At 45.6% G+C, this 25,985-nt stretch overlaps 1 protein-coding gene across 1 annotated transcript; it reads left to right on the top strand.

Moving 5' to 3' along the window:
* Positions 1-21,914: 21,914 nt before the first annotated feature.
* On the top strand, positions 21,915-25,726 carry b9d1 (B9 protein domain 1). The gene is made up of 7 exons (XM_071535936.1): positions 21,915-22,063; positions 22,246-22,314; positions 22,743-22,854; positions 22,941-23,037; positions 24,018-24,080; positions 24,301-24,368; positions 25,116-25,726. The coding sequence occupies exons 1-7, from the start codon at positions 22,001-22,003 to the stop codon at positions 25,277-25,279; spliced, it is 636 nt and encodes a 211-aa protein (XP_071392037.1). The 5' UTR covers positions 21,915-22,000; the 3' UTR covers positions 25,280-25,726.
* Positions 25,727-25,985: the final 259 nt, after the last annotated feature.

The raw sequence follows: 25,985 nt of genomic DNA, 5'->3' as shown, positions 1-25,985 counted from the left end.
AAAAATACAAAATAGTTGTTTAAATGTGTTTGTTTTTTTTCACTTAGCCCCACTTCGCTGCATTTATCTATGACAATATTCCTCTTTATTCCTCGTATTTCAAATGTTTGCTTTGTCCTTGAATCACATTCATACCAAGTGCATATATTTACATTTAAATGGACTTTGACCTGTTGGGTGAGAGCAGCTGATAACCACACACACACACACACACACACACATGAATCTGATTCTTAACTGAAAAAGCCAAAAGAGTGGCTTTGAGAACTTTGAGATCAGTTGATCAGCAGTTACTATTTGTTTACACTGAATTTAACCTGATTAAAGCAATACTCTGATTATAGCAGTGTCATGTAAACGCCTTAGTTTGATTAATCTGAAGTCAAGTCACATTTGTTTGTATAGCCCTTAATCACAGTTACAGTCTCATAGGGCTTCACAACGCCCACATGATGGAACAATAAATGGAAGTGACGCATCCCATCCTTACACCACCAATGAGAGCGAGGAAAAACCAATGGAAGAAACCTTCGTCATTGTCGTTATCATCATCGTGGTCATCATATATGACACCCGGTGGAGTGCAGTGACATCAGCTCTGACCACAAGCTCCCACCAGATAGGACCACAAAGGATGCTGATGCTGCCCAGCTGCAGAACCACAACCTGAAATGAAAAGAGACAGGAGACACCCATACACACAACTCAGCCGCTTACTCCCATTCGGTGGATCCTTACAGCAGCACTTTTCCAGCATGGCCGGGACTCAGCCGCAGTCTATCCTTTAAGCCACAGGAGCTTGGGCTTGTGGTGTTTGGTTTGTGGTCGGTGCTGTTCCCACAGAGCGTCTCCTCCAGTGTTACTTACATCACATTCTGCTGGGGAACATGTGCAGGTTCCATCTTCTACTGACTATGTTTACATGCACAATGATAATCTGAGTTGAACTAAGGTCATAACCTGGTTAACCCACCTAGATTTCCACTTCATCCTTCAATTTATTTGACCGATTTTTAAAATATGCACATGTAAAAAGGGTCACAGGAGGCTGACCCAGATGCACCAGTGGTCAGGTGATATGTGCCTCTTAAAAATAGTACTTGCATCATGACAGTCTGCAAGCACATCAACACCCAAGACTTACTTAAAACTTACTTTCCAAACTGAGACATGTATCAGTAAAAACAGACACAAACATTTACAAAACCATAAAAAAAAAAAATCATTGATAGCACATTATGTAAAACATGCAGTATTATATATTATTTTTAAAGCATGGTGGGTAATGCAAGTCCTTTTACAGCCGCAATCTTCTATAGCATCAAGATTTTGAGTGATGAACTTCATTTCCAAAATCAATATATAACATTTTGGAACAGAACTCCTAATAACTCTGTCATAATCGAGTCTCATTGCAGAGGATACAGAAACATACAGTCACACGGAGACGGCGTACTGCGGTTACTTCACCCGATGACTCAGGAGCCAGTCATAAATCAAACCATAAAATTGGCTGATAGGAATTCTCTATCACAACACTGCATCAGCGCGTACGCCCGCCCGCCCCCCCCCCCCCCCCCCCCCCCCCCCCCCCCGACTTATTCCTGTTTATTCGCATAATCGAATAAACTCTCATGCGATTGGCCGCTCGGTATGAGTCACATGGCGAGACGTCCTTGGAAGCCAGACATAGGGAAGACTGGATTTCTTTTCTTTTCTATTAAACTATGTGCTACTTCCGAATGCAGAAACAGTGTCTTGTGGGTGTATGCAGGGGGATGATTTGTTCACATTTAAGTTACTAGTAATTTTCATCCCCCCCCATCTCGTTCCCAGTCCATCTCTTCTTCCCCCTCCATCCCTCCTTCTCTCCTTCCCCCTCAATCCTCCAGCACTGGTCTTCAAAGCAGCAGGCAGAAGTCTTAACACCAGCGCTGCAGCTCCTGAAATATAGATTTTATTGCCTGTGGGACCGTGCCTGCTGCTGTTTACATTAGTAACACACACACACACACACACACACACAGCCGCACATGCTGGTGTTGCACATGCTCACTCACACACACACACACAAGTGCACACTCTTTCTCAATTTCTCCGACATACACACAGACACATAGCCTACATCTTTCATTCCTCCAGCCTAGTTTTCTGTTGCTCTGTATGTTGTTCTGTTGTAATAAAGTTTGTAGTCCGGCAGTGGATCGTTGTTATGAGCCGATCACTGGCTGCAGGCCGACTGAGGAATGAGCTACAACCTTTACTAATCTCTCTCTCTCTCTCTCTCTTCCTCCTCTCTCTCTCTCTCTCTCTCCCTCTCTCTCCTACAACACTTCTCTGCAGCTTTCATTTCGAATATAGTGTCTAATGATCTGTGTACTTTCTATTGATACAAAAGACCCATCTGGCCACCTTACAATTATCAGTTTTTACCATTTTACAGTCGACTGTGTTAACTGTACAGTATGTCATTAACTAGTCATTGGGTTAAAAAGACTAGTTTAAAAAATGCAATATATACAGTATATATATATATATTTACAAATGAGTGTAAAGTCAATGGAAAGAAACTGAAACTGGATGAAAGTGAGAAATTTGCCTAACATTTGCAGTAAAGCAATAAATCTTGAAAAGCTAGATTACCCAAAAGAAGACATTGGTCAAGGATTAAAATGGAAGCATGACAAAATAAAAAGTAATCAAGTATCCTAAATGATATTGTTTCATAATTTCTCACTGTTAAAAAAAAGTTAGGAAAGCTGTAAACCAAAACCTCTAGGTAATCATAATGGCTGTGATTATTGCCCTGTCTGCTTTCTGTTGTGGAAAGTCGTGAAATATTAATAAGCAACTTATCGATAGTGCTTTACAAACAAGACTACAGCAAGAGCCTTGTCATTAGCCAGAATTTGAATGTGTGCTAATGGAGGTGTGGAGGTGGGGATTGAAGAGGGCAGAATTCCCCCCCACCCCGCCTCTAACCTACATTGGTACTGGAGGGTTTAGTTACAAATTCTCCTTGGAGGGTGGAGCAATACTGTCGCAGCAGTGCAGCAAGGCTTGTAAAATAAAGAAAGTCAACTGAGCCTGCTTTCTCTTCACATTCATACAGTCAAGCAATTGTCCTCCTTGTTCCGGTTATTCGAGGAACCATTTGACCCGTCTGCGTTACAGTAAACAGGAGTCTGCGTTACAGTAAACAAGACCCGGATCCCCCTCCGACAGAAGCATCTTAGCACTCATCGCATCTCCGTCCATCGCTTCCATAATGGAACAGATAATCTTACCACTGAGATGCTTTCTGGGAACCCGGGGGGCCCTGTGTAACTCCATTGAAACTGCTCTCTACCGGAAGCAAACTCCCAAGGGATAGCCTCTCCATCACTCACTCCGTCTCTCTCTCATTTTCAACCACTCAGTTTTTCCTCCCTCAGTCTTCCTTGTCTCGCTCTTTCTATCACTCTCCATCACTCTCCCTCTTTCATTATTGATCAGTTCAAAAAAAAAAAAAAAACCCTCTCGGATCCCAAAGAGTTGCCCCGCCCAAGCTGTGCGCGCATGTGTGTGTGTGTGTGTGTGTGTGTGTGTGTGTGTGTGTGTGTGCATGCACATTCGTCACACGAGATGTTTGCGACATCACCGGTTGCCGGGGCGCGGCGTTCGTAGCGACGGTGACCCCCCGTCGTCTGGGCGGCGGCCATTATGTTGTCACGGCAGCACTCAGGCTAATGGAGGAGCCGTATTAATGATGATGCTCTGCAACCCCCCCCCCCCCCCTCTTCCTCTCACACACACATACAGATATGCATACATTACTAATGGGCCTCCGTAACAAATGGTCTCTTCTCCCCTCAGACTCCAGCCATCAATCGATGACACTTTTACCTGACCTGCATTCTTTTACTCGTTTACCGACACGCACTCAAGACGCTGATGCGGCGGACCCAGGGCCTCCTTACCTGAGTCGTTTCATCTATTGATTGAAGTTTTATTGAGATGAGTTATTCCCTGGGCGTGCGGGAGAAAAAATAAAAGGCACACACGTCAGGAGTTTTAGTAAGGCATGATCTGTGACTCACACACACATGCACACACAGGGAAATATACACACAGCAGATGGAAATCATTATTATCCAGATCATGTTTTATATCAGTCGGAGGCATGCTGCAAGGGAGGCATGCTAACTAGCTATCCACTGACAGTAAATAGTAACTGTGTGTGTGTGTGTATACGTGCCTGTGTACAAGTGTCTATCCATGGCAAGCAAGTATGTGGGTATGCCTGTGTTTGAGTCTGTGTGGCAATTGAGTATGTGTGTGTGCACAGTGTGTGTGTGTGTGTGCTGATGATAATGAGGAGTGAGAGATGTCAGTGGAAAAGAAATATCACTGAGAGATGGATGGTGGATGGATGGACAGACAGAGATTCTTGTCCCTGTCAAGAATTTTTTTTTAGGTTTTTTTCATAACCTTTACCCAGGCAATGGGCTTTCTCAACATCTCACTTATTCATATTCATACAGTTACACCCATTTACACCTGGGAGCTGCTCTGGAGGGCCATGCAACACAGTCAAACATTTTTCATCTTTTATCAGCTCATAATTAGGCATAATATCTCCACTGAGGATGAGGTTACCAGTAAGGTGAGGGTTTAGGTTCAAAAAACAGATTTATAATTCGGTGGAGTTTTAAAATTCTGATTTATTATAGACTTTTTAGGTAAAAAAATTACTGTGTTGCAGTCATTTCATCATTGCAACATAGCCGCAAGGGGCAATTGCGGGGTTCAAGCACAATTTGAAAAGCCAGACAGACAGACAGACAAAACATTACAGAAGGTAGAAAGACACACACACAAACTGACAAGTTGTGAAGATCGGACACACAGTCTATTAGTTATGGCCTGGATTTGAACCCACAATCTTCCACATGAAAGGCTGATACTTTACCTACTGAGCCTGTTACAGCACCTGTTACAGGCTTACTGAGGAGAAACTAACTAAAGGGAGAAGTATTGTGGTACTGCAGCCTATGGTTGACAGTGCTAATCACTCTCCATTAACGAATAAAGCAATACTCAGTCACATGGGCCAGAAAACTGCTGCTGCACTGCTCTCTATGGGTTGAAACTTCTGGCCACACCCCAATCAGTGATGCCAAATCAGGTATTTTGCCATTGACAGGTTCCAGCACTATATGCTTGGACCCATAATTATATTACTTTCTACCCCCTACAGATATTAGATGTATCATTCATTAATCTGAGAGGTAAAATCACAGGTTCAGGTTAACTGCCTTGCTTTGACAGTTACAACAACTGGAATACACCCGTGCCTGCTTGATAACAAACCAGTGACTCTCTGGCATCTGGTCAGCTTGTTTTATACCATGAACAGCCATTTCAAATAAACAGAACCTGATGTAAAATCCTCTGTAGAGTTTGAGTAGTGCTCTCATACTTGTTGTTATATATTTGTATCACCAGCTGCTACCTGATCAATCCTGCTTTCCTTCACTGTGTTGTTTGTGTGTGTGTGTGTGTGTGTGTGTGTGTGTGTGTGTGTGTGTGTGTGTGTGTGTGTGTGTGTGTTTGTGTGTGTGTCTGTGTGTCTGTGTGTGTGTTGGAACAGCTTGTGCTCATTTTTGAGACAGACCATCTGTTTGACGTTTGTGAGACCCAAGCCTTCTTAGATAAAATGACCATGACCTAGGTTATGTTGGTAAGATGATGCTCCTGATATTTGACAGCTTTGGAGACATTCACAAACTGGCTGTTAGGGCCTTACTGACTGCAAGTCAGTCAAAAAACAACCAAACAACTATTGGTTTCAGTCTCTGCAGTAACAGTTGCCTGGATCGTGTGGCGGAGATGATGATGGTGCATTCTGTACCCTTAAATGTTCTTAAGTCTAGTTAAACCTCTGCAAACCTCCGATGTGAATAACAATGGAATTTACAAGATTCAAATAATGCATTTAAAATATCGCTTGTCATGTGAAGACCTTGTATCTCCAAAATATAAACTTTTCAGAAGAAAAAACAGCCTTGTTTTTTAACTTCATCATCATGCATTTTTCAAATTTCCAATGGGTTTTGAAAGTCTTTCATAAGCACCAACAGCCATAGAATCTTCACATCATAACCACATGCAATGCTGTATGACAATTTCTTCATTTTGCATTGCATCAATTCAAAATAAATGAAAACAATTGACTGACATGGACTGAATGCAATGCAGGAATTTATTTTTTTTGCAGAGGGTATTTCAGTCCTCTGTTTCCTCGGCTGCACAGCAGCAGCTGCAGAGTGTTTTAAACAGCCGGCGGAAGAAGCGTCGGACTCTCTTCTTCTTGGTCTTTTTTACATCTGAAAAGTAAAAGAGCAAAATCAATGCCTCAGTTCATCTTGGTGGAAGTAGTCATTAGCTACAGTGTGAACGGACCTGATGAAGAACTCCTACCTGATGTGGTGTCAGAGGATTGTTCCACCTCCTGCTTCTGCTCAGTGCCAACCAGGCTGCTGCACAAGCCTTCCTGGACTGGAGTAATGGCAAGAGCTTCAGTTGCGAGGGTCAGAGGAACCAGAGCAGCTTCTGTAGGGAGGCTCACAGGAACCACAGGAGCTTCGGTAGGGAGGCTCAGAGGAACCAGAGCAGCTTCTGTAGGGAGGCTCAGAGGAACCACAGGGGCTTCGGTAGGGAGGCTCAGAGGAACCAGAGGAGCTACAGTAGGGAGGCTCAGAGGAACCAGAGGAGCTTCAGACAGGCTCAGAGGAACCAGAGGAGCTTCAGGGAGGCTCAGAGGAACCAGAGGAGCTTCAGTATGGAGGGTCAGAGGAACCAGGGGAGCTTCAGTAGGGAGGCTCAGAGGAACCAGAGGAGCTTCAGCAGGGAGGCTCAGAGGGACCAGAGGAGCCAGAGGAGCTTCGGTAGGGAGGCTCAGAGGAACCAGAAGAGCTTCAGGGAGGCTCAGAGGAACCAGAAGAGCTTCAGGGAGGCTCAGAGGAATCAGAGGAGCTTCATGAGGGAGGCTCAGACGAACCAAAGGAGCTACGGTAGGGAGACTCAGAGGAACCAGAGGAGTTTCGGTAGAGAGGCTCAGAGGAACCAGAGGACCTTTGGCAGGGAGGCTCAGAGGAACAAGAGGAGCTTCAGTATGGAGGGTCAGAAGAACCAGAGGAGCTTCAGGGAGGCTCAGAGGAACCAGAGGAGCTTCAGTAGGGAGGCTCATAGAAACCAGAAGAGCTTCTGTAGGGAGGATCAGAGGAACTAGAGGACCTTTGGCAGGGAGGCTCAGAGGGACCAGAGGAGCCAGAGGAACCAGAGGAGCTTCGGTAGGGAGGCTCAGAGAAACCAGAGGAGCTTCAGTAGGGAGGCTCAGAGGAAACAGAGGAGCTTCAGGGAGGCTCAGAGGAATCAGAGGAGCTTTGTGAGGGAGGCTCAGAGGAACCAGAGGAGCTTCAGGGAGGCTCAGAGGAACCAGAGGACCTTTGGCAGGGAGGCTCAGAGGGACCAGAGGAACCAGAGGAGCTTTGGTAGGGAGGCTCAGAGGAACCAGAGGAGCTTCGGTAGGGAGCCTGAGAGGAACCAGGGGAGCTTCTGTAGGGAGGCTCAAAGTAACCAGAAGAGCTTCGGTAGGAAGGCTCAGTGGAACCAGAGGACTTTCGGTAGGGACGCTCAGAGGAACCAGAGGAGGTTTGGTAGGGAGGCTCAGAGGAACCATAGGAGCTTCAGTAGGGAGGCTCAGAGGAACCAGAGGAGCTTCAGAGAAGTTCAGAGGAACCAGAGGAGCTTCGGTAGGGAGGCTCAGAGGAACCAGAGGAGCTTCAGTAGGGAGGCTCAGAGGAACCAGAGGAGCTTCAGGGAGGCTCAGAGGAACCAGAGGAGCTTCGGTAGGGTGGCTCAGAGGGACCAGAGGAGCTTCAGGGAGGCTCGGAGGAACCGGAGGAGCTTCGGTAGGGAGGCTCAGAGGAACCAGAGGAGCTTCGGTAGGGAGCCTGAGAGGAACCAGGGGAGCTTCTGTAGGGAGGCTCAAAGTAACCAGAAGAGCTTCGGTAGGAAGGCTCAGTGGAACCAGAGGACTTTCGGTAGGGACGCTCAGAGGAACCAGAGGAGGTTTGGTAGGGAGGCTCAGAGGAACCATAGGAGCTTCAGTAGGGAGGCTCAGAGGAACCAGAGGAGCTTCAGAGAAGTTCAGAGGAACCAGAGGAGCTTCGGTAGGGAGGCTCAGAGGAACCAGAGGAGCTTCAGTAGGGAGGCTCAGAGGAACCAGAGGAGCTTCAGGGAGGCTCAGAGGAACCAGAGGAGCTTCAGTAGGGTGGCTCAGAGGGACCAGAGGAGCTTCAGGGAGGCTCGGAAGAACCGGAGGAGCTTCAGGGAGGCTCAGAGGAACCAGAGGAGCTTCGGTAGGGAGGCTCAGAGGAACCAGAGGAGCTTCAGAGAGGTTCAGAGGAACCAGAGGAGCTTCGGTAGGGAGGCTCAGAGGAACCAGAGGAGCTTCAGTAGGGAGGGTCAGAGGAACCAGAGGAGCTTCAGGGAGGCTCACGCCGGGTTCAGACCGCAAGCGTAAGCGCCGCGAAGCGCCGCGAAGCGGAGCCAGTTTCCTTTCGGCGCCCATGTTAACCGATTTGACCGTTCAGACCGGGCGCGCCGCGCCGCGCCTTGGCGCGGAGCTCCGCGGCCGGCTCGCGATCTGGAGCGCCAGTTTCGGCGTCTGGTCTATTTTCTCCGCGAGCCGCGGCGCGCATTTCACAGGAAAACGCCATAGAAAACACTATAGATGGTCATATCTCCATTATATCACCACAGAATCACAAATATATTAAATGACCAACTTACCAGGGTCTTCACTGTTGTTGTTGATGAATCAATCTGCACTGATGCAAGTTTTAAATGCAATACATTGTAGGATGATGATCTATCTGGTTTTGAATTATCACTTGTCTTTTGAAAATTGCATCTGTTATTGAGTTACCACAAAAGTAAACAAGGATACATGTTTAAGTTTGTTTATTTATAGGCTACTTAATTTATTTAGGCCTATATGTCATTATTTAAAGAGACAGAGATAGAGAGAGGGGGAGCGAGAGATATCTCGGTCCCCTAGGCTTTCCTAATTATTGCCTGATCACAAGTCACGACTCTTGCTGAGAAAACAAACAAATAAACGTGACAGCTTTGATATGAGGGAGTTTGTGAAGAAAGGGGGAAATTAAGAAGATGGAAAATATAAAGTTCATCCCTGATGTGGAAAAGTCCAGTGAGCTGTCAGCAGTGTTTCTACAAGGACAGCAGTGAACAGATGAAGCTTTGGTGGCTGTTGGAACACAGTGTCAGCAGCTACAGCCTGTTTCCACGGGGTTTTCTCCTCCTGTAGAGCAGAATCGCTTGGTGACCGGCGCGGAGAAATGCGCGGAGAAATGCGCGTCTGGTGTGAACAGCCAGGCTCCTGCTCGCGCGTGAATTGACGCTTCGCGGCGCTTCGCGGCGCTTCGCGGCGCTTCCGCTTGCGGTCTGAACCCGGCGTCAGAGGAACCAGAGGACCTTCGGCAGGGAGGCTCAGAGGAACCAGAGGAGCTTCAGTAGGGTGGCTCAGAGGAACCAGAGGAGCTTCAGGGAGGCTCGGAGGAACCAGAGGAGCTTCAGGGAGGCTCAGAGGAACCAGAGGAGCTTCGGTAGGGAGGCTCTGAGGAACCAGAGGAGCTTCAGAGAGGTTCAGAGGAACCAGAGGAGCTTCGGTAGGGAGGCTCAGAGGAACCAGAGGAGCTTCAGTAGGGAGGCTCAGAGGAACCAGAGGAGCTTCAGGGAGGCTCAGAGGAACCAGAGGACCTTCGGCAGGGAGGCTCAGAGGAACCAGAGGACCTTCGGTAGGGAGGCTCGGAGGAACCAGAGGAGCTTCGGTAGGGAGGCTCAGTGGAACCAGAGGAGCTTCAGTAAGGAGGCTCAGAGGAACCAGAGGAGCTTCAGTATGGAGGGTCAGATTAACCAGAGGAGCTTCAGGAAGGCTCAGAGGAACCAGAGGACCTTCGGTAGGGAGGCTCAGAGGAACCAGAGGAGCTTCGGTAGGGAAGCTCAGTGGAACCAGAGGAGCTTCAGTATGGAGGGTCAGAGGAACCAGAGGAGCTTCGGTAGGGAGGCTCAGAGGAACCAGAGGAGCTTCAGAAGGGCTCGGAGGAACCAGAGGAGCTTCAGGGAGGCTCAGAGGAACCAGAGGAGCTTCGGTAGGGAGGCTCAGAGGAACCAGAGGAGCTTCTGTAGGGAGGCTCAGAGGAACCAGAGGAGCTTCAGTAGGGAGGCTCAGAGATACCAGAGGAGCTTCAGGGAGGCTCGGAGGAACCAGAGGAGCTTCAGGGAGGCTCAGAGGAACCAGAGGAGCTTCGGTAGGGAGGCTCAGAGGAACCAGAGGAGCTTCTGTAGGGAGGCTCTGAGGAACCACAGGAGCTTCGGTAGGGAGGCTCAGAGGAACCAGAGGAGCTGAAGCAACAGCAGAGTCCACCTGAAGGAGAGAAGCCGGTTAATTATTTTTTACTCCACAGTACCTTATGCTGCTACTCTATCATACTTGTGCGCAGGTCTTCTTACCTCTATGGTGTTCAGCAATTCAAATTTTTCCATGTCTTTCTGTGGCTCGAACATCACACAGATTTCCCCCACTGTGATGTCAACCATCCTGGTCAGCAGCTCAGGCTCAAAGCGGTTCAGCTTCTCCACCAGGAGGTCTGGTGTGAACTTCTCTCTCACCTTCTCCCGGATAGAAAGGACCCTCTCATCCCGGATGGAGCGGGAGAAGGCAGCCTGACAGTCCATGGACGTCAGAGAGGAGGAGAGCTTGTCCTGAACAGCCTTGGTGTGCAAGGCAACACTTGAATAGATGTTACTCCTGTGTTTTCACTTGGTTAGTTGGTATTGGGAGTGTTGCCTACATTGCCCAAAAAACTGCCAGGGGAATCAGCACCTTTATCACTGTGATATGCACACCGTGTAACATTTTGGTCAACACTGCAGGGTAACATACCCCCAGTACATGGCTAAACACTCTCCCATTGTCTACATGGCAGCTTCTAATGCTATGGTATATTATGCTGCAAGTCTCGCTTCAATTGCTGTTGACCGACACATTGCCTTGTTCACACCCTTTAGGGCCAAGATACACAAGCAACATTTTGAAGCTATGGACAAGGCATGGGATTGGTGATTTCTTTCTGGTTTAATTTCTTCTACATCTATTTATGCAAAATTTGTCTGTCAACTTCTCACCATACATCTCTACATCAGTGCACGTTTGTATTCACACATTTGGGCAGATGGTCCATACACTTACCTTTTTACACACGCTGTTTTCTTTAAACCTATTTCTTTGTGTCTTGATAATCTATAATTGGTCAGCTGTTGGGATTTCATTTGTAGGATGGATTCTGCCCCATACTCACTCTGCCTTTGTTTCAGTGAGGAATTTAGATGACTATCACTTACACTGTGTTGAACTGTAAATTTGTGAGTTTATTGCTGGGAAATTATGTTCAGACGTCAATGTTGGTGGGAGGCTTGGCATGTTGGAATGTATCAGGCACTGGGGAAATTGTCACTTAATGCATCAGGCAACTTTAATTTAATACAAATTACAACTTTAAAATGTGTTTATATTCAATTCTGATCTCCTGAGTCATTTGTTTCCAGAGGGACCTGCAAGAATCAAAAGGCATTATCGTGCAAGACATCTCAAATGCAGCCTTCGAGGGCTCCTCTTAAGCTCCTACTTCTAATGTCAGAAGTCATGTGACTCCATTCAAATTCTTTGTCAAATTGTTTTTTGCTCATTAGGCATGTAACAACTTTTAGCTTTAACTGATTAATTAACCACAAGTTGTATCTTTGTATATCTAAGACAACAACATTGGCTATGGACACTCAAAGACACTTACATCAGGCAAGTAAAACCATATAGCCGCAAACGGCAATTGCGGGGTCCAAGCACAATTTGAAAAGCTAGACAAATAGACAACACATTACAGAAGGTAGAAAGACACACAGACAAACTGACAAGTTGTGAAGATTGGACACACAATCTATTAGTTATGACTTAATAGCCTACGGGCTTTTGTGTTGGCCCGTGACTTCTGTCAAGTTAGAAAACATGCCCCTTGTTCTTGATGACTGATGCCCCATCTCTAAATATCACTATATCAAAGTAATAGCCTATCAGGCCCATATGTTGTGATGTGTTAAAGATACTACACGTCACATGTTGGATATTCTCATGATTACAGTGCTGTGGATGGCCTAGAGGTTGAGGTTGGTTTCCCCTCATTAACCAAAAGGTCACATTTTCAATCCCTACAGTCAATGTAAATCCATCAGCCAATTACTGAAGGTCCTCCAGCGAGACACTGAAGCCCCACCTGCTAAATCACTGTAATCGCCCCGGACATGAATGTCAGGTAAATGGCTAAATGTTCCATGTTTAATGATATGGGATGACACATTATAATATTAGCAAAAATACAACTGTCAGAGTGACAAATTGCCCCCGCGATCTCCTTTCTCCTTTCATTTGGTGCCATGAAGGAGTTTGCAGCTTTGATTCCCTAAAAACGCTCTTCTGGTAGAATGGTTCCCCACCGCTTCTGAGGCAAATTATGCATCAGAAGTGAAGGGAAAATAATGAAATATTTTGAGAAAAAAGAAGCTCACAGGAGCAGCAGAGTGTAGTGCCAATAGTTGTCAACGCAATTGACAATAATACATATATAGAAAGAAGGCTGGAGAATGAGATGAAAAAGAACACACTTAGACAACTTTACTGGTTAAAAAAGGGTTGAAAATCCTGCAAACGTTTCCTTTAACCAAAGCCTCAGTGGGTATATGGAACAGGTGGGAAAATAACAAAATAAAAGCACTCTAGGCTCCAGAATTTCCCATAAAGACTCAACAATGTTTAGATCTGGTGATTGGGGCGGGCGTGGATCTCATTTGACTTCACCCTGGTGTTCATGAAACCATTGCTGAATTTGTTTAGCGGTGTGCGTGGGGGGCATTATCATCTTGGAATACGGGGGCATCACAAGGGAACAGTGTTTGCACCACAGGGTGCTCCTGGTCCCATAAAATGGCCTCATATTCCTCGGCCGTTAATGCGACCGTGCAGAGCAATGATCGGATCTGACGACTCCCACAACATGGCCGCCCAAACTATTAACGATCCACCAGCAGTTTAATGTGTAATAGCTGCCGTTTGGCATTCTCCAAATGTAAACCCGTGAGCTTTAACTCGTGACTACTTGGTATATGTTGTCGTGATTTTCAAGACTTTCATGTTTTTGTGTCCGATGCACTCGGACAGTTATTCGGTAGCTGCCTTTATAATTGTGATTTATTTACTTCAATGTTCACGTCCTTTTTCACGTGATGTTTCCATTATTCTGCACTCCACCACCTGTACCTTCGGCTCAATCAGTGAATTCAGTCTCAGAAATGCCAGGTGTTGGACCAGATGTGGGAGATTAGTAGGTGGAAGTAGATCACAGCACATCTCAGGCCTTCCTGCCCTCCCCCTGATGGGAAATAAAGGGATGAGAGTAGAAGAAATGAAAGAAGAGGCTAGGAGGCTGGATGACTCTTTCTTTGATTGCATTTCTACATCATAGAATTGTTCTGGTCTATTTACTTTTTTTAACATATGAAAGATGCAGTGGGTGTGCCTATGAGCACACAATAGGCCTACTTTAATAACGGTGATAGCCATACTTTATTAATGATTATTATGCAGGACATGCCGCCATGTGCTCAACATGTGAGTGTCACCATGTCGTCATTTCTGTTAGAAAACACATTGCTGCTGCATGTGGGTCAGCTTCCTCCGTGACCTATTTGACACATGCACACATTTAAAGAAGTTCACACTGTGAGATCAGCAAGTCACCAGAAGGCCATTCATTTCCTACAGAGCTGAGCGACCGGTTATGGTTGGAATATTACCCTAATCCGGTTCAAATCTGATTATCATTGTGCATGTGCAACATACTCAGTCAGTAGAAGACGGAACCTGCACCATGTCCCCAGCAGAATGTGGTGTAAGTAACACTGGAGGAGACGCTCTGTGGGAACAGCAGTGACCACAAACCAAACACCACACACCCAAAGTGTTGTATCCAAAGTGTGACTCACTGGTTAGAACACAGCTGTGACACTGTCAGGTTGAGTGGTGTGACTCCCACTGGGGCCACCAAAGCTGAAACACTATATGGACTCATGGTACTGTAAGGTACTTTGGATGAATGGGCCCACCTGAGTGTGTTTTGGATTGGCGAGTAAAGGATTACACCTGATGGAATTACAGTAATGTAATCACAAAAATGGCAACTGTAATGTATTACTGCTACTGTAAAACACAGTTATCACATTACAGATAACGTTGAATAAACAGTGCTGACTTATTGGATTTCTCAAAAACGTGTTCGAAAGGAAAAGTCAGTTAAATTGTGAGAATATAAACACAATTTTACATATATTTTACATGCATTTTGTTGGCGATGTGACCCAAAAGTAACTCTAACGCTGAGATTTCACTGCTGTCTTTGAAGAAATGAATGAGTAATCTGTAATGGATTACATTTTGAAACTTTACTTTGCAGGCATTTAGCCGACATTCTCATCCAGAGCAATTTAGACTTTAATTCCTAGATCATCCACATTGAAGGCAGTGGGTAGTAAAGGGCAGAAAGATCAAAGCCACAGCACCTTGACAGCAGATGTAGCAAATATTCCTGTAAAATGACCCCTAGAATGACCGAGTATGAGAAGTACTAGCACTAGAAATAAGAACCAGGGACATTTTTTTTTATTTCCATCACACAAATTCAGTCCGGTGGGGAAATAAGTTCTCAACCAGAGCCAACAGCATCGTGACTTATTACCCAGCGGGCGAGGCCGACCTCAGACAGACCCGCTCCACTGATGAATATCTAAACACCCTCCTCCCTGACCTCCTCCTCTCTCTCTCTCCTCTCCCTATTCCTCCTTCTATGACTTTTCCTCAACTTTTCCCCTCTCTTCTCTCACCAAACGCCCCCATCCCTCTCTCTTTAAAGCCAGTTAAAAAGAAATCTCTTATTAAACGTGAGCCTTTCTCATTTCCTGCACACACTACACCTCTACCTCATAAGTTAACACATGCACCCTCCTCTCCTCCTTTTCTGACTCGTTCTCCCTCACCTGAATACATTCCTGTCTTCTCCTCTTTTTTTCTTACCTCCCCCCTCCCCTCCTCGTCTTCTTCTCCTCCTCCTCAGTGAAGGACAGCAGAGGTTACGGAGCTGCTTGGTAGCCAGCGGGCAGAAGCGGGCTGTCAGAAACTGGGAGGCAGCCGAGGCTTTCTGGAAGCTCTGGTCCCTTTGCTCGCCGGCCCTGTTGTAACTCGGGCTTAATAACTGATTTTTTTTTTACTGTCACATAACTGCGGATTGATTTTATTTTGTGGGGTGGCAGGGCGGCCTAGCGGTTAGAGAGAACCGACAAGCGACAGGTTTGATCCAAATGTATGCGCCGATTACCATAGAATCCTGTCAAAATGTCCTATAGAGACAGAAAATAAGTCACTTTGGATGTGAAGTGGCAGAAAAATAGCCAAAATTAAGTTTTCAGCAGCAAAAAAACATGCTAAATGAACTGACTCTCCTCCTCGAAGGCTAAAAAAAAAAAAAACGTTACCCGAAAACCAGATGGAGCGCGACAGTTGAAACGCAGCCGCCGACCTAAGCAGGCCGCTCTGATTCTGGACATGCGGGCCCACGGGACTCCAAGAGGAGTCGGAGATTGAGACAGACAGACATTAAGGGAGCAGGAGAGGAGGGGGGGGGGGGGCAGAGAAAAAGGGTGAGGGGAGATGGGGGGAGAGGAGAGGAGAGGAGAGGAGAGGAGGGGAAGAGTGTAAAAATAAGACGTGGAGTTTCGGTGACTCTCCCAGAGGGAAGAGGCGATTCAAAGTGGGCCAAAGACAGACAGACCGACCACACACACACACACACACACAGAAGGACACACACACACACACACATCAGGCTGTGGAATTGGAACCATAATAGAAAGCAGTCCAGGTTAGGCAGACTAGAAGAGAGTTAGACAAGAAACTTCTGCAGACAATCTAGAAGAGAGAGAGAGACAGAGAGACAGAGAGAGAGAGAGAGAGAGAGACAGAGGAAAATGCTCATTAAACTGAATGTGAAGTGCTGCAACAGACAGTTTTGGGGGTTTTTGTTAGACAGGCAGACTGCGTGGACTGTTGCAGGTATCATTACACAGCTACTTGTGTTCATAAAGCCTGTGAGAAAGGCTGAATTAGGATTACTGGACTGATCTCCTTTAAAGGGAGTTCAGTCTGTCTGGTTGGGTAGTTAGGTAGGAATATAGTTTATTTTACTTAAGTTAAAGTCATTGGATGCAGAAGTTTTGTTTACATTGTGAGTGCAATTTATTAGGATGGAGAACCACTTCTCTGAAAAATGACATCCAACGCCTGCCAAACAGTTTCCATTTCTCAACGCGGCCGTGAAAAAAATATAATTTCTCAGAGCAACAGTTTTCAGAGCCATCTGTATGCGCCAACAATCAAGCAAGCAACTCCAGCCTCCGATATCTCAACAGAGAGGAAAGAGCTTTGTGGAAAGGACTAAAGGACTCCCACTTCCCGCTGTAATAAATCAGATGGGCTTCTTAATGCGGGGCAGCAGGTCGGTGGAGTGAGTAGAGAGAACGGCCCTCCATTGGACTCCACTCCATTATACTAATGTCTCAAAATGAATGTGGTGGTGGTGGTTTTGTTTTTTGGGCCATTTGTATTAAAAATACTTTGGGATTCTTAGTCATGAGCCTCCAATTGACACGAAAACCCTCTAAACACAAAACAATAGCCCTGCGAAGTTGAATTCAAATGGAATCAACATATTGACCATATAGAAATAGTGTGGTGAGGAATCTGGTTCTCATTTAAATAAAGACTTATTTGATTATTTGGAATGGTAAGATTGTACCAGAGGCAGTGTGAAGTCTAGTCTTGAAAACACAACAAGGGGGTGGAGCTACACTTCTAGCCCCGCCCACCATGTAGCCCCATCCCAACTTCCAGCTTGCATCGAGGGCCACTTGACACCGATCGCTGACTGGCAGAAATACGCTCTCCATAAAAACAGGTTATAAGCTAAATGCATGTCTTACCTCTTAGCTCTTTCTTCCTCGGCTTTCTTCCGTTTTCTTTTTTCATTTCCCGAAGGATAAGTCCTTTTGGACGCCATAGGATATCTGACACATACTAAAGGATACTAACCTGTCGGTCTCAGCCATCAACAACATCAATATGTGAGAATCTGTCTGATGATGACTTCAAAATTGGTGACCCATAAAATGGTGAACAGCGACTGACAATACCCACCATGGAGTCCCTGCTGTCACAGGGCAAAAAAACAAAACAATATACATGATCAATAAACACTAAAAACACTAAATACATGATAATGCATGTCAAATGATCTGTAAAGTGCAGTAATGCTACTTGTATTATGCTAATAATACTATTAATAATACAATTAATAATAATGCTGTTTAAAAACTGTACAGCCTAACCTCAGTGCATGCTGGGATAGGCTTCAACCCCCCTGTGACCCTGAATAGGGATGAGTGGGTATGGAAAATGAATGAATGAATGACTTGTTGACGCTCAACTGCTTCATGTAGCACCTTTCATATCCTGAACTATCCTTTAACGCACCTTCTTCACTACATTGTCAGAATCTAAGCCCTTCTAGGTCAGTGTTAGGGATTCATTTTGTCTACATTGTGGTTTTTGTTTCGTGCCACGGCGTTCTGCGATGCCGGATCGAACACCAAAGGAATCTGTCAAGGCCGCACGCAGGAGAACAAAAGCCCAAATTTCAATCTTCCCGAGCGGCAGATTTGATCTCATCGCGGCTGACAAGGCGTTCTGCTGTTTGTCCCTGTTTACTCCGCCGAGAGGAAATCACATCTCAAAGAGGTAAAAACATTCTGTTGTCTTTCATATCATATTATATTATGCTGTCTGTCTGTTTATCTCTCCACCTGCCTGCTCAGTTTCCCTCTCTCTCTCTCCCCCCTACTCGCCTGTTCTCCTTCCCTACTTCTCCACAGAGGGGATGAGGAAGGAGGTGAAAGGGAGAGAGGGAGAGAGAGGGAGAGAGAGAGAGAGAGAGAGCAGTTGTTGCAGTAGAGATGCTGTGTAAGGCCGGCGTGACGGCATCAGTAGCCGAGCGTCACCCATAACAACCAGACAGTCAGCAAACATTTCTGCTAATCCTCTCAAATCACTGCCTCCCCTCCCTCCCTCTCTCCTCCTCTCCCCATCCCCTCTTTTCTCTTCCTCTTCTTCCTCTCTCCTGCCCCTGTTTTACTCCTTATTCCCCTTCTTCTTCTCCCCCTCTTCCAACCTTCTCCCCTCTATTTGAAACCCATTCTTGCCCACCTCTACCTCTCCCCTCCCTATGTGTGTGTGTGTGTGTGTGTGTGTGTGTGTGTGTGTGTGTGTGTGTGTGTGTGTGTGTGTGTGGGGCAGAGCAGGTTAAGTGTCGGGGTCTCCTCAGGAGCAGAGCAGTTGAACCAGTGGTCACAGCCCATTAGTCACAGGCAGTTTGAAACATTAACCTCCATCAGCATCATCAGCCTCCATCCAGCGTGCGTGTGTGTGTGTGTGTGTGTATGTGTGTGTGTGTGTGTGTGTGTGTGTGTGTGTGTACCCATTTGTAAATTAGATAAATACAAGTCACTGAATTATGCTTGTCATTCCTAATGTCTTGCGACAGTTGTTTTGTTTGTGTGGAATTGGAGAGTGATGTGTACAGCTCTCTCTCTCCCTCTCTCTCTCTCTCTCTCTCTCTCTCTCTCTCTCTCCCCTCAGCCAACAGAGACCTGTGAAGGGCACTACGGCGTAAAAAAAAAAAAAAACGAGGGGAAGGCTGGGCTCCTAAAACTGACTCCTGAAACTGGAGAGCGTCACTGCAGTTTTCACAGTTTTCGCAGATTTTTCGGCTAAAAATACCAGAGAAAATCCTGCAGCTCCCATATGGGCCTGATGACCCCTTTGGATTGGGACGAGACCTCTCTCTCTCCCTCTCTCCCTCTCTCGCTCTCTCTCTCTCTCTCTGCCTGGCTGTCTGTCTCTGTCTCTCTCTCTCTCTGGCCATGCCACAGTGTTTTAAACGGGCCGCGGGCCAGGGGGCTGTCTGCCTCTAAATCAGCCATTTGGCAAGGAGAAAGAGGAAGAGAGAGAGAGAGATGGAGGAGGGGGAAAAAAGGGGGTTTGGGAGATGGAGGAGGAGGAGAAAGGGGGATAGGGAGATGGAGGAGGAGGAGAAAGGGGGATAGGGAGATGGAGAAGGAGGGGAAAGGGGGATAGGGAGATGGAGGAGGAGGGAAAGGCGGATAGGGAGATGGAAGAGGAGGAGAAAGAGGGATAGGGACATGGAGGAGGAGAAGGAGGGATACAGAGATGGAGGAGGAGAAATGGGAATAGGGAGATGGAGGAGGAGGAGGAGGAGAAAGGCGGATAGGGAGATGGAGGAGGAGGAGGAGAAATGGGGATAGGGAGATGGAGGAGGAGAAGGAGGGATACAGAGATGGAGGAGGAGAAATGGGAATAGGGAGATGGAGGAGGAGGAGAAAATGGGTTAGGGAAATGGAGGAGGAGGAGAAAGAGATGGGAGATGGAGGAGGAGGAGAAAGAGGGTTAGGGAGATGGAGGAGGACGAGAAAGAGAGATGGGAGATGGAGGAGGAGGAGAAAGAGGGACACAGAGATGGAGGAGGAGGAAAAAGAGGGATACGCAGATAGAGGAGGAGAAAGAGGGTTAGGGAGATGGAGGAGGAGAAGGACGGATATGGAGATGGAGGAGGAGAAAGAGGGATACAGAGATGGAAGAGGAGGAGAAAGAGGGTTTGGGAGATGGAGGAGAAAGAGGGATAGGGAGATGGAGGAGAAGGAAGAAAAAGGCGGATATAGGCAATGGAGGATGAGGAGAAGGGGGATAGGGAGATGAGGAGGAGGAGAGGGAGGGATAGAGAGATGGCAGGCGAAGGCGATAACAGGGAGATGGCAGACGGAGAGGGAAGGAAAGGGAGATGTTGGGAAAAGGAGAGAAAAAGGGGGACGGGGAAGCGGTGGGAGGGATGGACAGATGAGAGGAGGGATAGGGAGATCGAGATGGAGGGATATGAGGGAGAGGGAAACATTGGGAACGAGAGAACGGGGGATAAGGACGCGACTAAGGATGAGCGATGAGAGGAGAAACGGGAGAGATGGAGAGATTGGCAGAGGAGAAGGGGGGGGGGGAAGGAGAGTGGAATGATAGATGACAGGAGGAAAGGGAGGATGAATGGTGAAACGCTTTAGAAGGAATAACCAAAAGCTGGCAGATATTATCATGACACATACAGACAGTTAAGAAAACCATTACTCTAGCAGTCACCATGTGCCATTTAAACCTTCCACACTCATCTTCCTTCTTTCATCTCCTCCTCTATTGGCTGATCTGTATTTACTTTCATGTCCCCGAGACTCCGGGGACGGCTGTCTGTCTGCCGCTCTGTGGCCTGCTTACTAATGACAACTTATTGCTTCTCTGACTTCATTACAGAGATAAAGAGAGGAGAGGGGGGGGAGACAGATCAGTGACAGAGATCCAGACTAACAGATAGACAGGAAGACACGTTTGTAAACAGGCTTGGGCACAGGGAAAGAGAGAGAGAGAGAGAGAGAGAGAGAGATGCAGAGAGGAAAAGGATGGAGGATGGGAAAAGAGTTGGCGTTTGGATTGGTGGTAAAGGTCAGAGACTCCAGGGGCCCCGTCCTGTCTGACGGCGGGACGCAGCAACCTATCAGAGAGAGAGAGAGAGATGATGGTTTGCCTTTTGTGTGTGGGACAGTAGAACTAGCCCACGAACAAACCGAGCCACTTTCCATCGCTAAAACTAGAACATAATGATCTGAACAAAGGCAGCTAATGATCAGCGGCGACTGGCTAAGCAGCCTAATAATTAAAGTCTAGGCCATTATGAATCAAAGTCCTTTGTTATTACGCTCCCCCTCGCAGCAATGTGGTGTTGTAGGGTAGCCTGCTTCACACATAGGCTACTGTAATTACTGTTTGTTGCAACATGTCATGTTAAGTGGCCCCTAGGCAACGGCTACACACAAATGAAACACAATAATCTGCTGGGAAATAGCTAAATGTTATGTACTTAAAGGAAAACTTAACTGAACGATATATGACTGCTAATTGACTGCTAGTCACAGTTTTCTTGGCAATGAGATTTGTAGTTTGAGTGTAATGCTGCCTTCAAGTGCTGTTGTAAATATCTTAATTACAAACAGAGCATACAACAGCCCTGAGGAAGTGATGAGATTTCCTGGGAAAGGCAGAGCTTTTGATGACTAATGTTAGAGTTGCCCAGATGTGACATTTAAAGGGTGGAGAGCACGATAAGTAATGTCAACAACTGATGGTAGAAGTGATGCAATTTCACTGGTAAAATGTTTGACCTTCTAAGGCAATAATAGCTAAAGTAGCCTACTGTTGTAGGCTATGTTTCTATTTTTACTATTGTTTAACTTTAAGTTGGCACACAGTGTGTACTTTGCCTGACAAGTTCATTAAAACAGCAGTTTAATGCCTGCTGTGCATGTTCTCCTCAAGAGGACCACTTGAAGGCAGCCGTTATCATCAAGGTACACCTGAACCTCCTCTATAGTCACCTGTCGCCATCTTGTGGATTCATAAAAGAGTTCAGTTCGCTTTAGTTTTTACGTTCTGTTTGGACTCTGCAACGAGCCGTAGGGAAGAGCAAGCGTCGCCCTAGCAACGGGCAGGGTTTAGTTAGCCACCTCTTAATGCTAGATTTATTGGCAGCAGAACATTTTAAATAGGATTGACTTACTCGCGTAGCAGACGCCTCTAATTCCCGCTTTACTACATGAAGCAGTGATGGCTACAAACAACCCGTCTGTGTTTCTTCTCATGGTCAATGGACAAATTGAGGGAGCGAACGTGAGTGTTGCATCTGATGTAGCTAGCGGCTAGTTTTAGGTAGCCCGCTAGCTGTGATGCTAGCTAGCGTTAGCAACGGGTAGCGTCCTCTGGCGTGTTTTCTGTGTGAACTCTGAGTTTGTGTGCCTTATATTCAGATAACTAACACGTTGAATGTCGTGTTGCACGGTGTTGTGTTTCAGTTTCCAGAGTATGACGACCTGTACTGTAAATATTGCTTTGTCTACGGCCACGACTGGGCTCCCACGTCGGTGAGTAGTTGATAAAAAGTAATACGCTGCCGAAAAATCACTTTAATATTGGTATAAACATGCTTTTAGTGTATCTGTGTTTCACAATAGCGGGTTTATAGTGCCCTCGCCCTACTTACATTTGCATTTGTTTATCAGCATCTATTTTTTTTCTCAGCGGCATTATGGTTCTTTTTCGTAAGGGAAAATGTAACAGCTTTTATCATAAAGTCAGTTGTCTTACTCAACAGGTTGGCAAAGATGGTTCCTTACTATACTACAATAGTATTATTTATAACCAAACAGTTACAAAACACACATGTAATAGTATCCATCCAATATAGAGCACTGGAAACATTTTCACATGCATAGAATCATCATAATTAAAATGACATCTGGTCACCATCCAACCAGCCTCCCTCTCTCTCTCTCTCTCCCCCTCTCTCTAGGGGTTGGAGGAAGGCATCTCTCAGATCACCTCTAAAGGCAGACAGTCTTCTCACAGATTAATATGGAACTTCCCACTGGAAATCACCTTCAAGAGCACCAACCCCTCAGGATGTGAGTAATACACACACACACAAACAAACAATACTGACTAATGCTTAGAAAAGAATACTTACAGGTGTTTCCTCTACATGTTCCAGGGCCTCAGATCGTGGTGAGTGTGTACGGTCCCGACACGTTTGGCAACGACGTGGTCAGGGGCTACGGAGCCACACACATCCCCTTAACTCCTGGACAGTCAGTATTCCATCTACTCTTCCGCCTCTTCATCCCTCCTTCCTCACCCACCCCTTCAAAACTGTAGCGACACGTAGGCTTTTATCTCATCTTCTGTCTCTCTGTCTCTCATTGTTTCACATTCTTTTCGCAGGCTAAATACACACTAGTCTATCTAAATGCCCGTTGTCAGTGTATATAGGTTGTGTTTTTTATAATTTCGCAGTCTCTCGGCAGCAGAGGCAGCCAAATATGTAGAGTTAGACATGGTTAAGGTCATGACTGGACAAAAAAAAAATGAAAATAAAAGTTGGACTCTGGTTCCCTGACAATCTAAAAGTGGTTTGGAAGGCAATTTTTTGGTTTGGAGACAGGCATCTACCCTGCTAGAGTACCCCAGAACATGTATATATGCTTGTTTTCCCTCACAAGAGCTAGGCTGAAACATAGTAAGGTAGGGTTGTGATTTATTTTTTTTCCATTTCTTTTAAATTTGGTTAGGCGGTGTAATTTGGGAGCATATAAGCTGGTGTGACTCCATGTAAAAAGCATTCATTTCAACTATGTGATTTAAATTCTTATTAATGTCACCATTTAATTTGCATTTCTTCCTCGTTTCTTCTCTTTTCCCCTCATCCTTTATATTGACCATCAATCTCTCCTCACCTCTTATTTTTTTTATATATTCTAAAAGTATATGCCATTTGTAGGATGCTTGTATTCAAAGCGCTCTCACAGCACAGTAAGCATATACTACATTTTAAGCATGTGTCTCCCCAGTGGAAATCAAACCCCTAATCCCAGTATTGTTAGTGCCATGCATTGAGCTATTCAGGGCCGCTTTTCCTCCCCCGCCCCCTTCATATTGAGACAGTCATTATGTCTTCAACCGCCTCCTCCTTTTCCTCCACATCTCCCTCTCTCACGCCCAGACGGGACCTCCTCCACTACATTTCTCCTCTTTCTGTTAATATATGAATCTCTTTTTTTTTTTTCCTCAGACATACAAGAACCATCCCCATGTTTGTTCCCGAATCCACATCGAGACTTCAGAAATTCACCAGGTGAGATGTGTGAGCCGTCTTTAATAGCTGGTGTTGTTTATGTGCTGTGAGTTCTCTGTGTGTGTGTATGTGTGTGTGTGCTATTGAGTATACAGTCTTTCGTTGGGATGAGAATACTAAAGTTCACTTGGAGGTTAAATGCCAGTCCCTCTCTGTTTCTGCATGTTCTGGACAGTTTTATATAGTTTTAATATCTACATGTCTTTCCTCTCTCGTGCAGCTGGCTGCTGGGACGGCGGCCGGAGTACACAGACCCTAAAGTTGTGGCCCAGGGCGAGGGGAGAGAAGGTCTGTTGTGTTTGTGTGTATATATATTTCATTATCATGCCAACACTGGCTGTAATTCGTCTGTTTAATGCAGTGGTTCTCACTCTTTGAATGCAGAAACACACTTCACCAAATGCCTTGAATATGTCAAAGGAAGTGTGTGTGGTGCTTATTATCTATTTATGCTTATTCATTCTAATTCTAAGGTAAATTGAATATTTTTACTTGACATCAGTTGTCTTTTCTTGACATGTAACAAAACCTAAAGGCATGCCTGAGCCAAATATGTACTACTGTATTACAAGGTTTAGTCACCTTTTTAAGTATGTAAACCACTTTTGGGGCTGATTTGGGACCAGCTTGATACAAAAAAAAACCCCATTCTGGTCCAAAATGGCTGTAAGATCTGGCCAGGGACAGTGAGTGAGACATGAGATGATGTAATAACATTTTCAGACTGTTGTAATGATGTATTAAGTTATCAGGGGGAAAAAGATGTTATTACATTATCTGGCAATTTATTACATTAACAGATTTTCATTACATATTTGACATTTTATTACCTCTTGATAGTTATTACCCTTATCTGACAGTTATTACATTATATTTTACTTCAATGTTTTTGCTGAAAAAGAGCATGCGTTCTCAGTCAGCCTTCCCTGGATAAATAAAGGATATAAGTAAAAGAATGATGTGTGGGCTGTAACCTGAGCTTGTTCCACAGCATTCTGGTTAAGAAACTGATATTATTTTCCTGTCTTTGTGTAGTGACGCGGGTTCGCTCCCAAGGCTTCGTCACGCTCTCCTTCAACATCGTGACCAAGGACATGAAGAAACTGGGCTACGACACGACGCCGTCAGACCCCGCGGTCACACTCACACACTCTGCCACGTCCGGCCTCACACCTGAGGAACAGCCCTACAGCAGGTAGTGGCCGAACAGACTGTCTTACACACACACACTGAAGGACTACATTTCCTCACTTTTCTGTCCTGTCCTTGTGAGGACATTTGGTCTCCACCAAAATGGAAGTACAACACACACACACACACACACACTCTCTCTATACCGCATAAGACAAAAGCATGGCTTACTATTTAATTCTGTCATCAGAAATCCTCAATACTGTCCCTCACTGCCTGTGACGGTTATTTCAGAAGCTAACATACTGGCAAGAAGTGATACTGTACTCAATACTCAGACACACACATGCTGGTACCCACAGTGTCTTATTGTGACAATGTAGAAATTAAATTTGAACAATCAGGGTAATATCCAATAATTAGATAATGTATTTCGTAGCAAGAAGCATTTTAAATGTTTGTACTGTTTGGCTTTTGTATTTTTTACTGTATTTTTATAATAAATTTGTACTTTAACTTGGCAATTGTCTTTTTTAATATATTGATTCTACTATATTTTCTTTGTAATGCAAGCCAACACACACACACACACAATTTGTACTGCAATCCTCCTCCATTAACTACACCCATACCCTAACCTTAACCCTAAAATAGCTCCTAAAAGAAGTGAAGCCCAGCAAAACTCACTGTGGAGGATTTTCTTCCTCTTTCTCTCCTTGTGAGGACATTTGGTTTAGAAATACAAGACCACACACACACACACACACAAAGCAG

Source organism: Centroberyx affinis, unplaced genomic scaffold, assembly GCF_046629955.1.
Source record: "Centroberyx affinis isolate AG114_WGS23_722 - 3 ecotype Tasmania unplaced genomic scaffold, CSIRO-AGI_Caff_v1 ptg002792l_1, whole genome shotgun sequence".
NCBI lineage: Eukaryota > Metazoa > Chordata > Actinopteri > Beryciformes > Berycidae > Centroberyx > Centroberyx affinis.
This window is presented reverse-complemented; position numbering and strand designations above follow the sequence as displayed.

Excerpts from the sequence above, each read along its gene's own strand:
- b9d1 (XM_071535936.1), top strand. The coding sequence starts at position 22,001 with ATGGCTACAAACAACCCGTCTGTGTTTCTTCTCATGGTCAATGGACAA. Across the intron at positions 22,315-22,742 it reads ACGACTGGGCTCCCACGTCG|GGGTTGGAGGAAGGCATCTC; the intron begins GTGAGTAGTTGA and ends CCCTCTCTCTAG. Across the intron at positions 23,038-24,017 it reads ATCCCCTTAACTCCTGGACA|ACATACAAGAACCATCCCCA; the intron begins GTCAGTATTCCA and ends TTTTTTCCTCAG.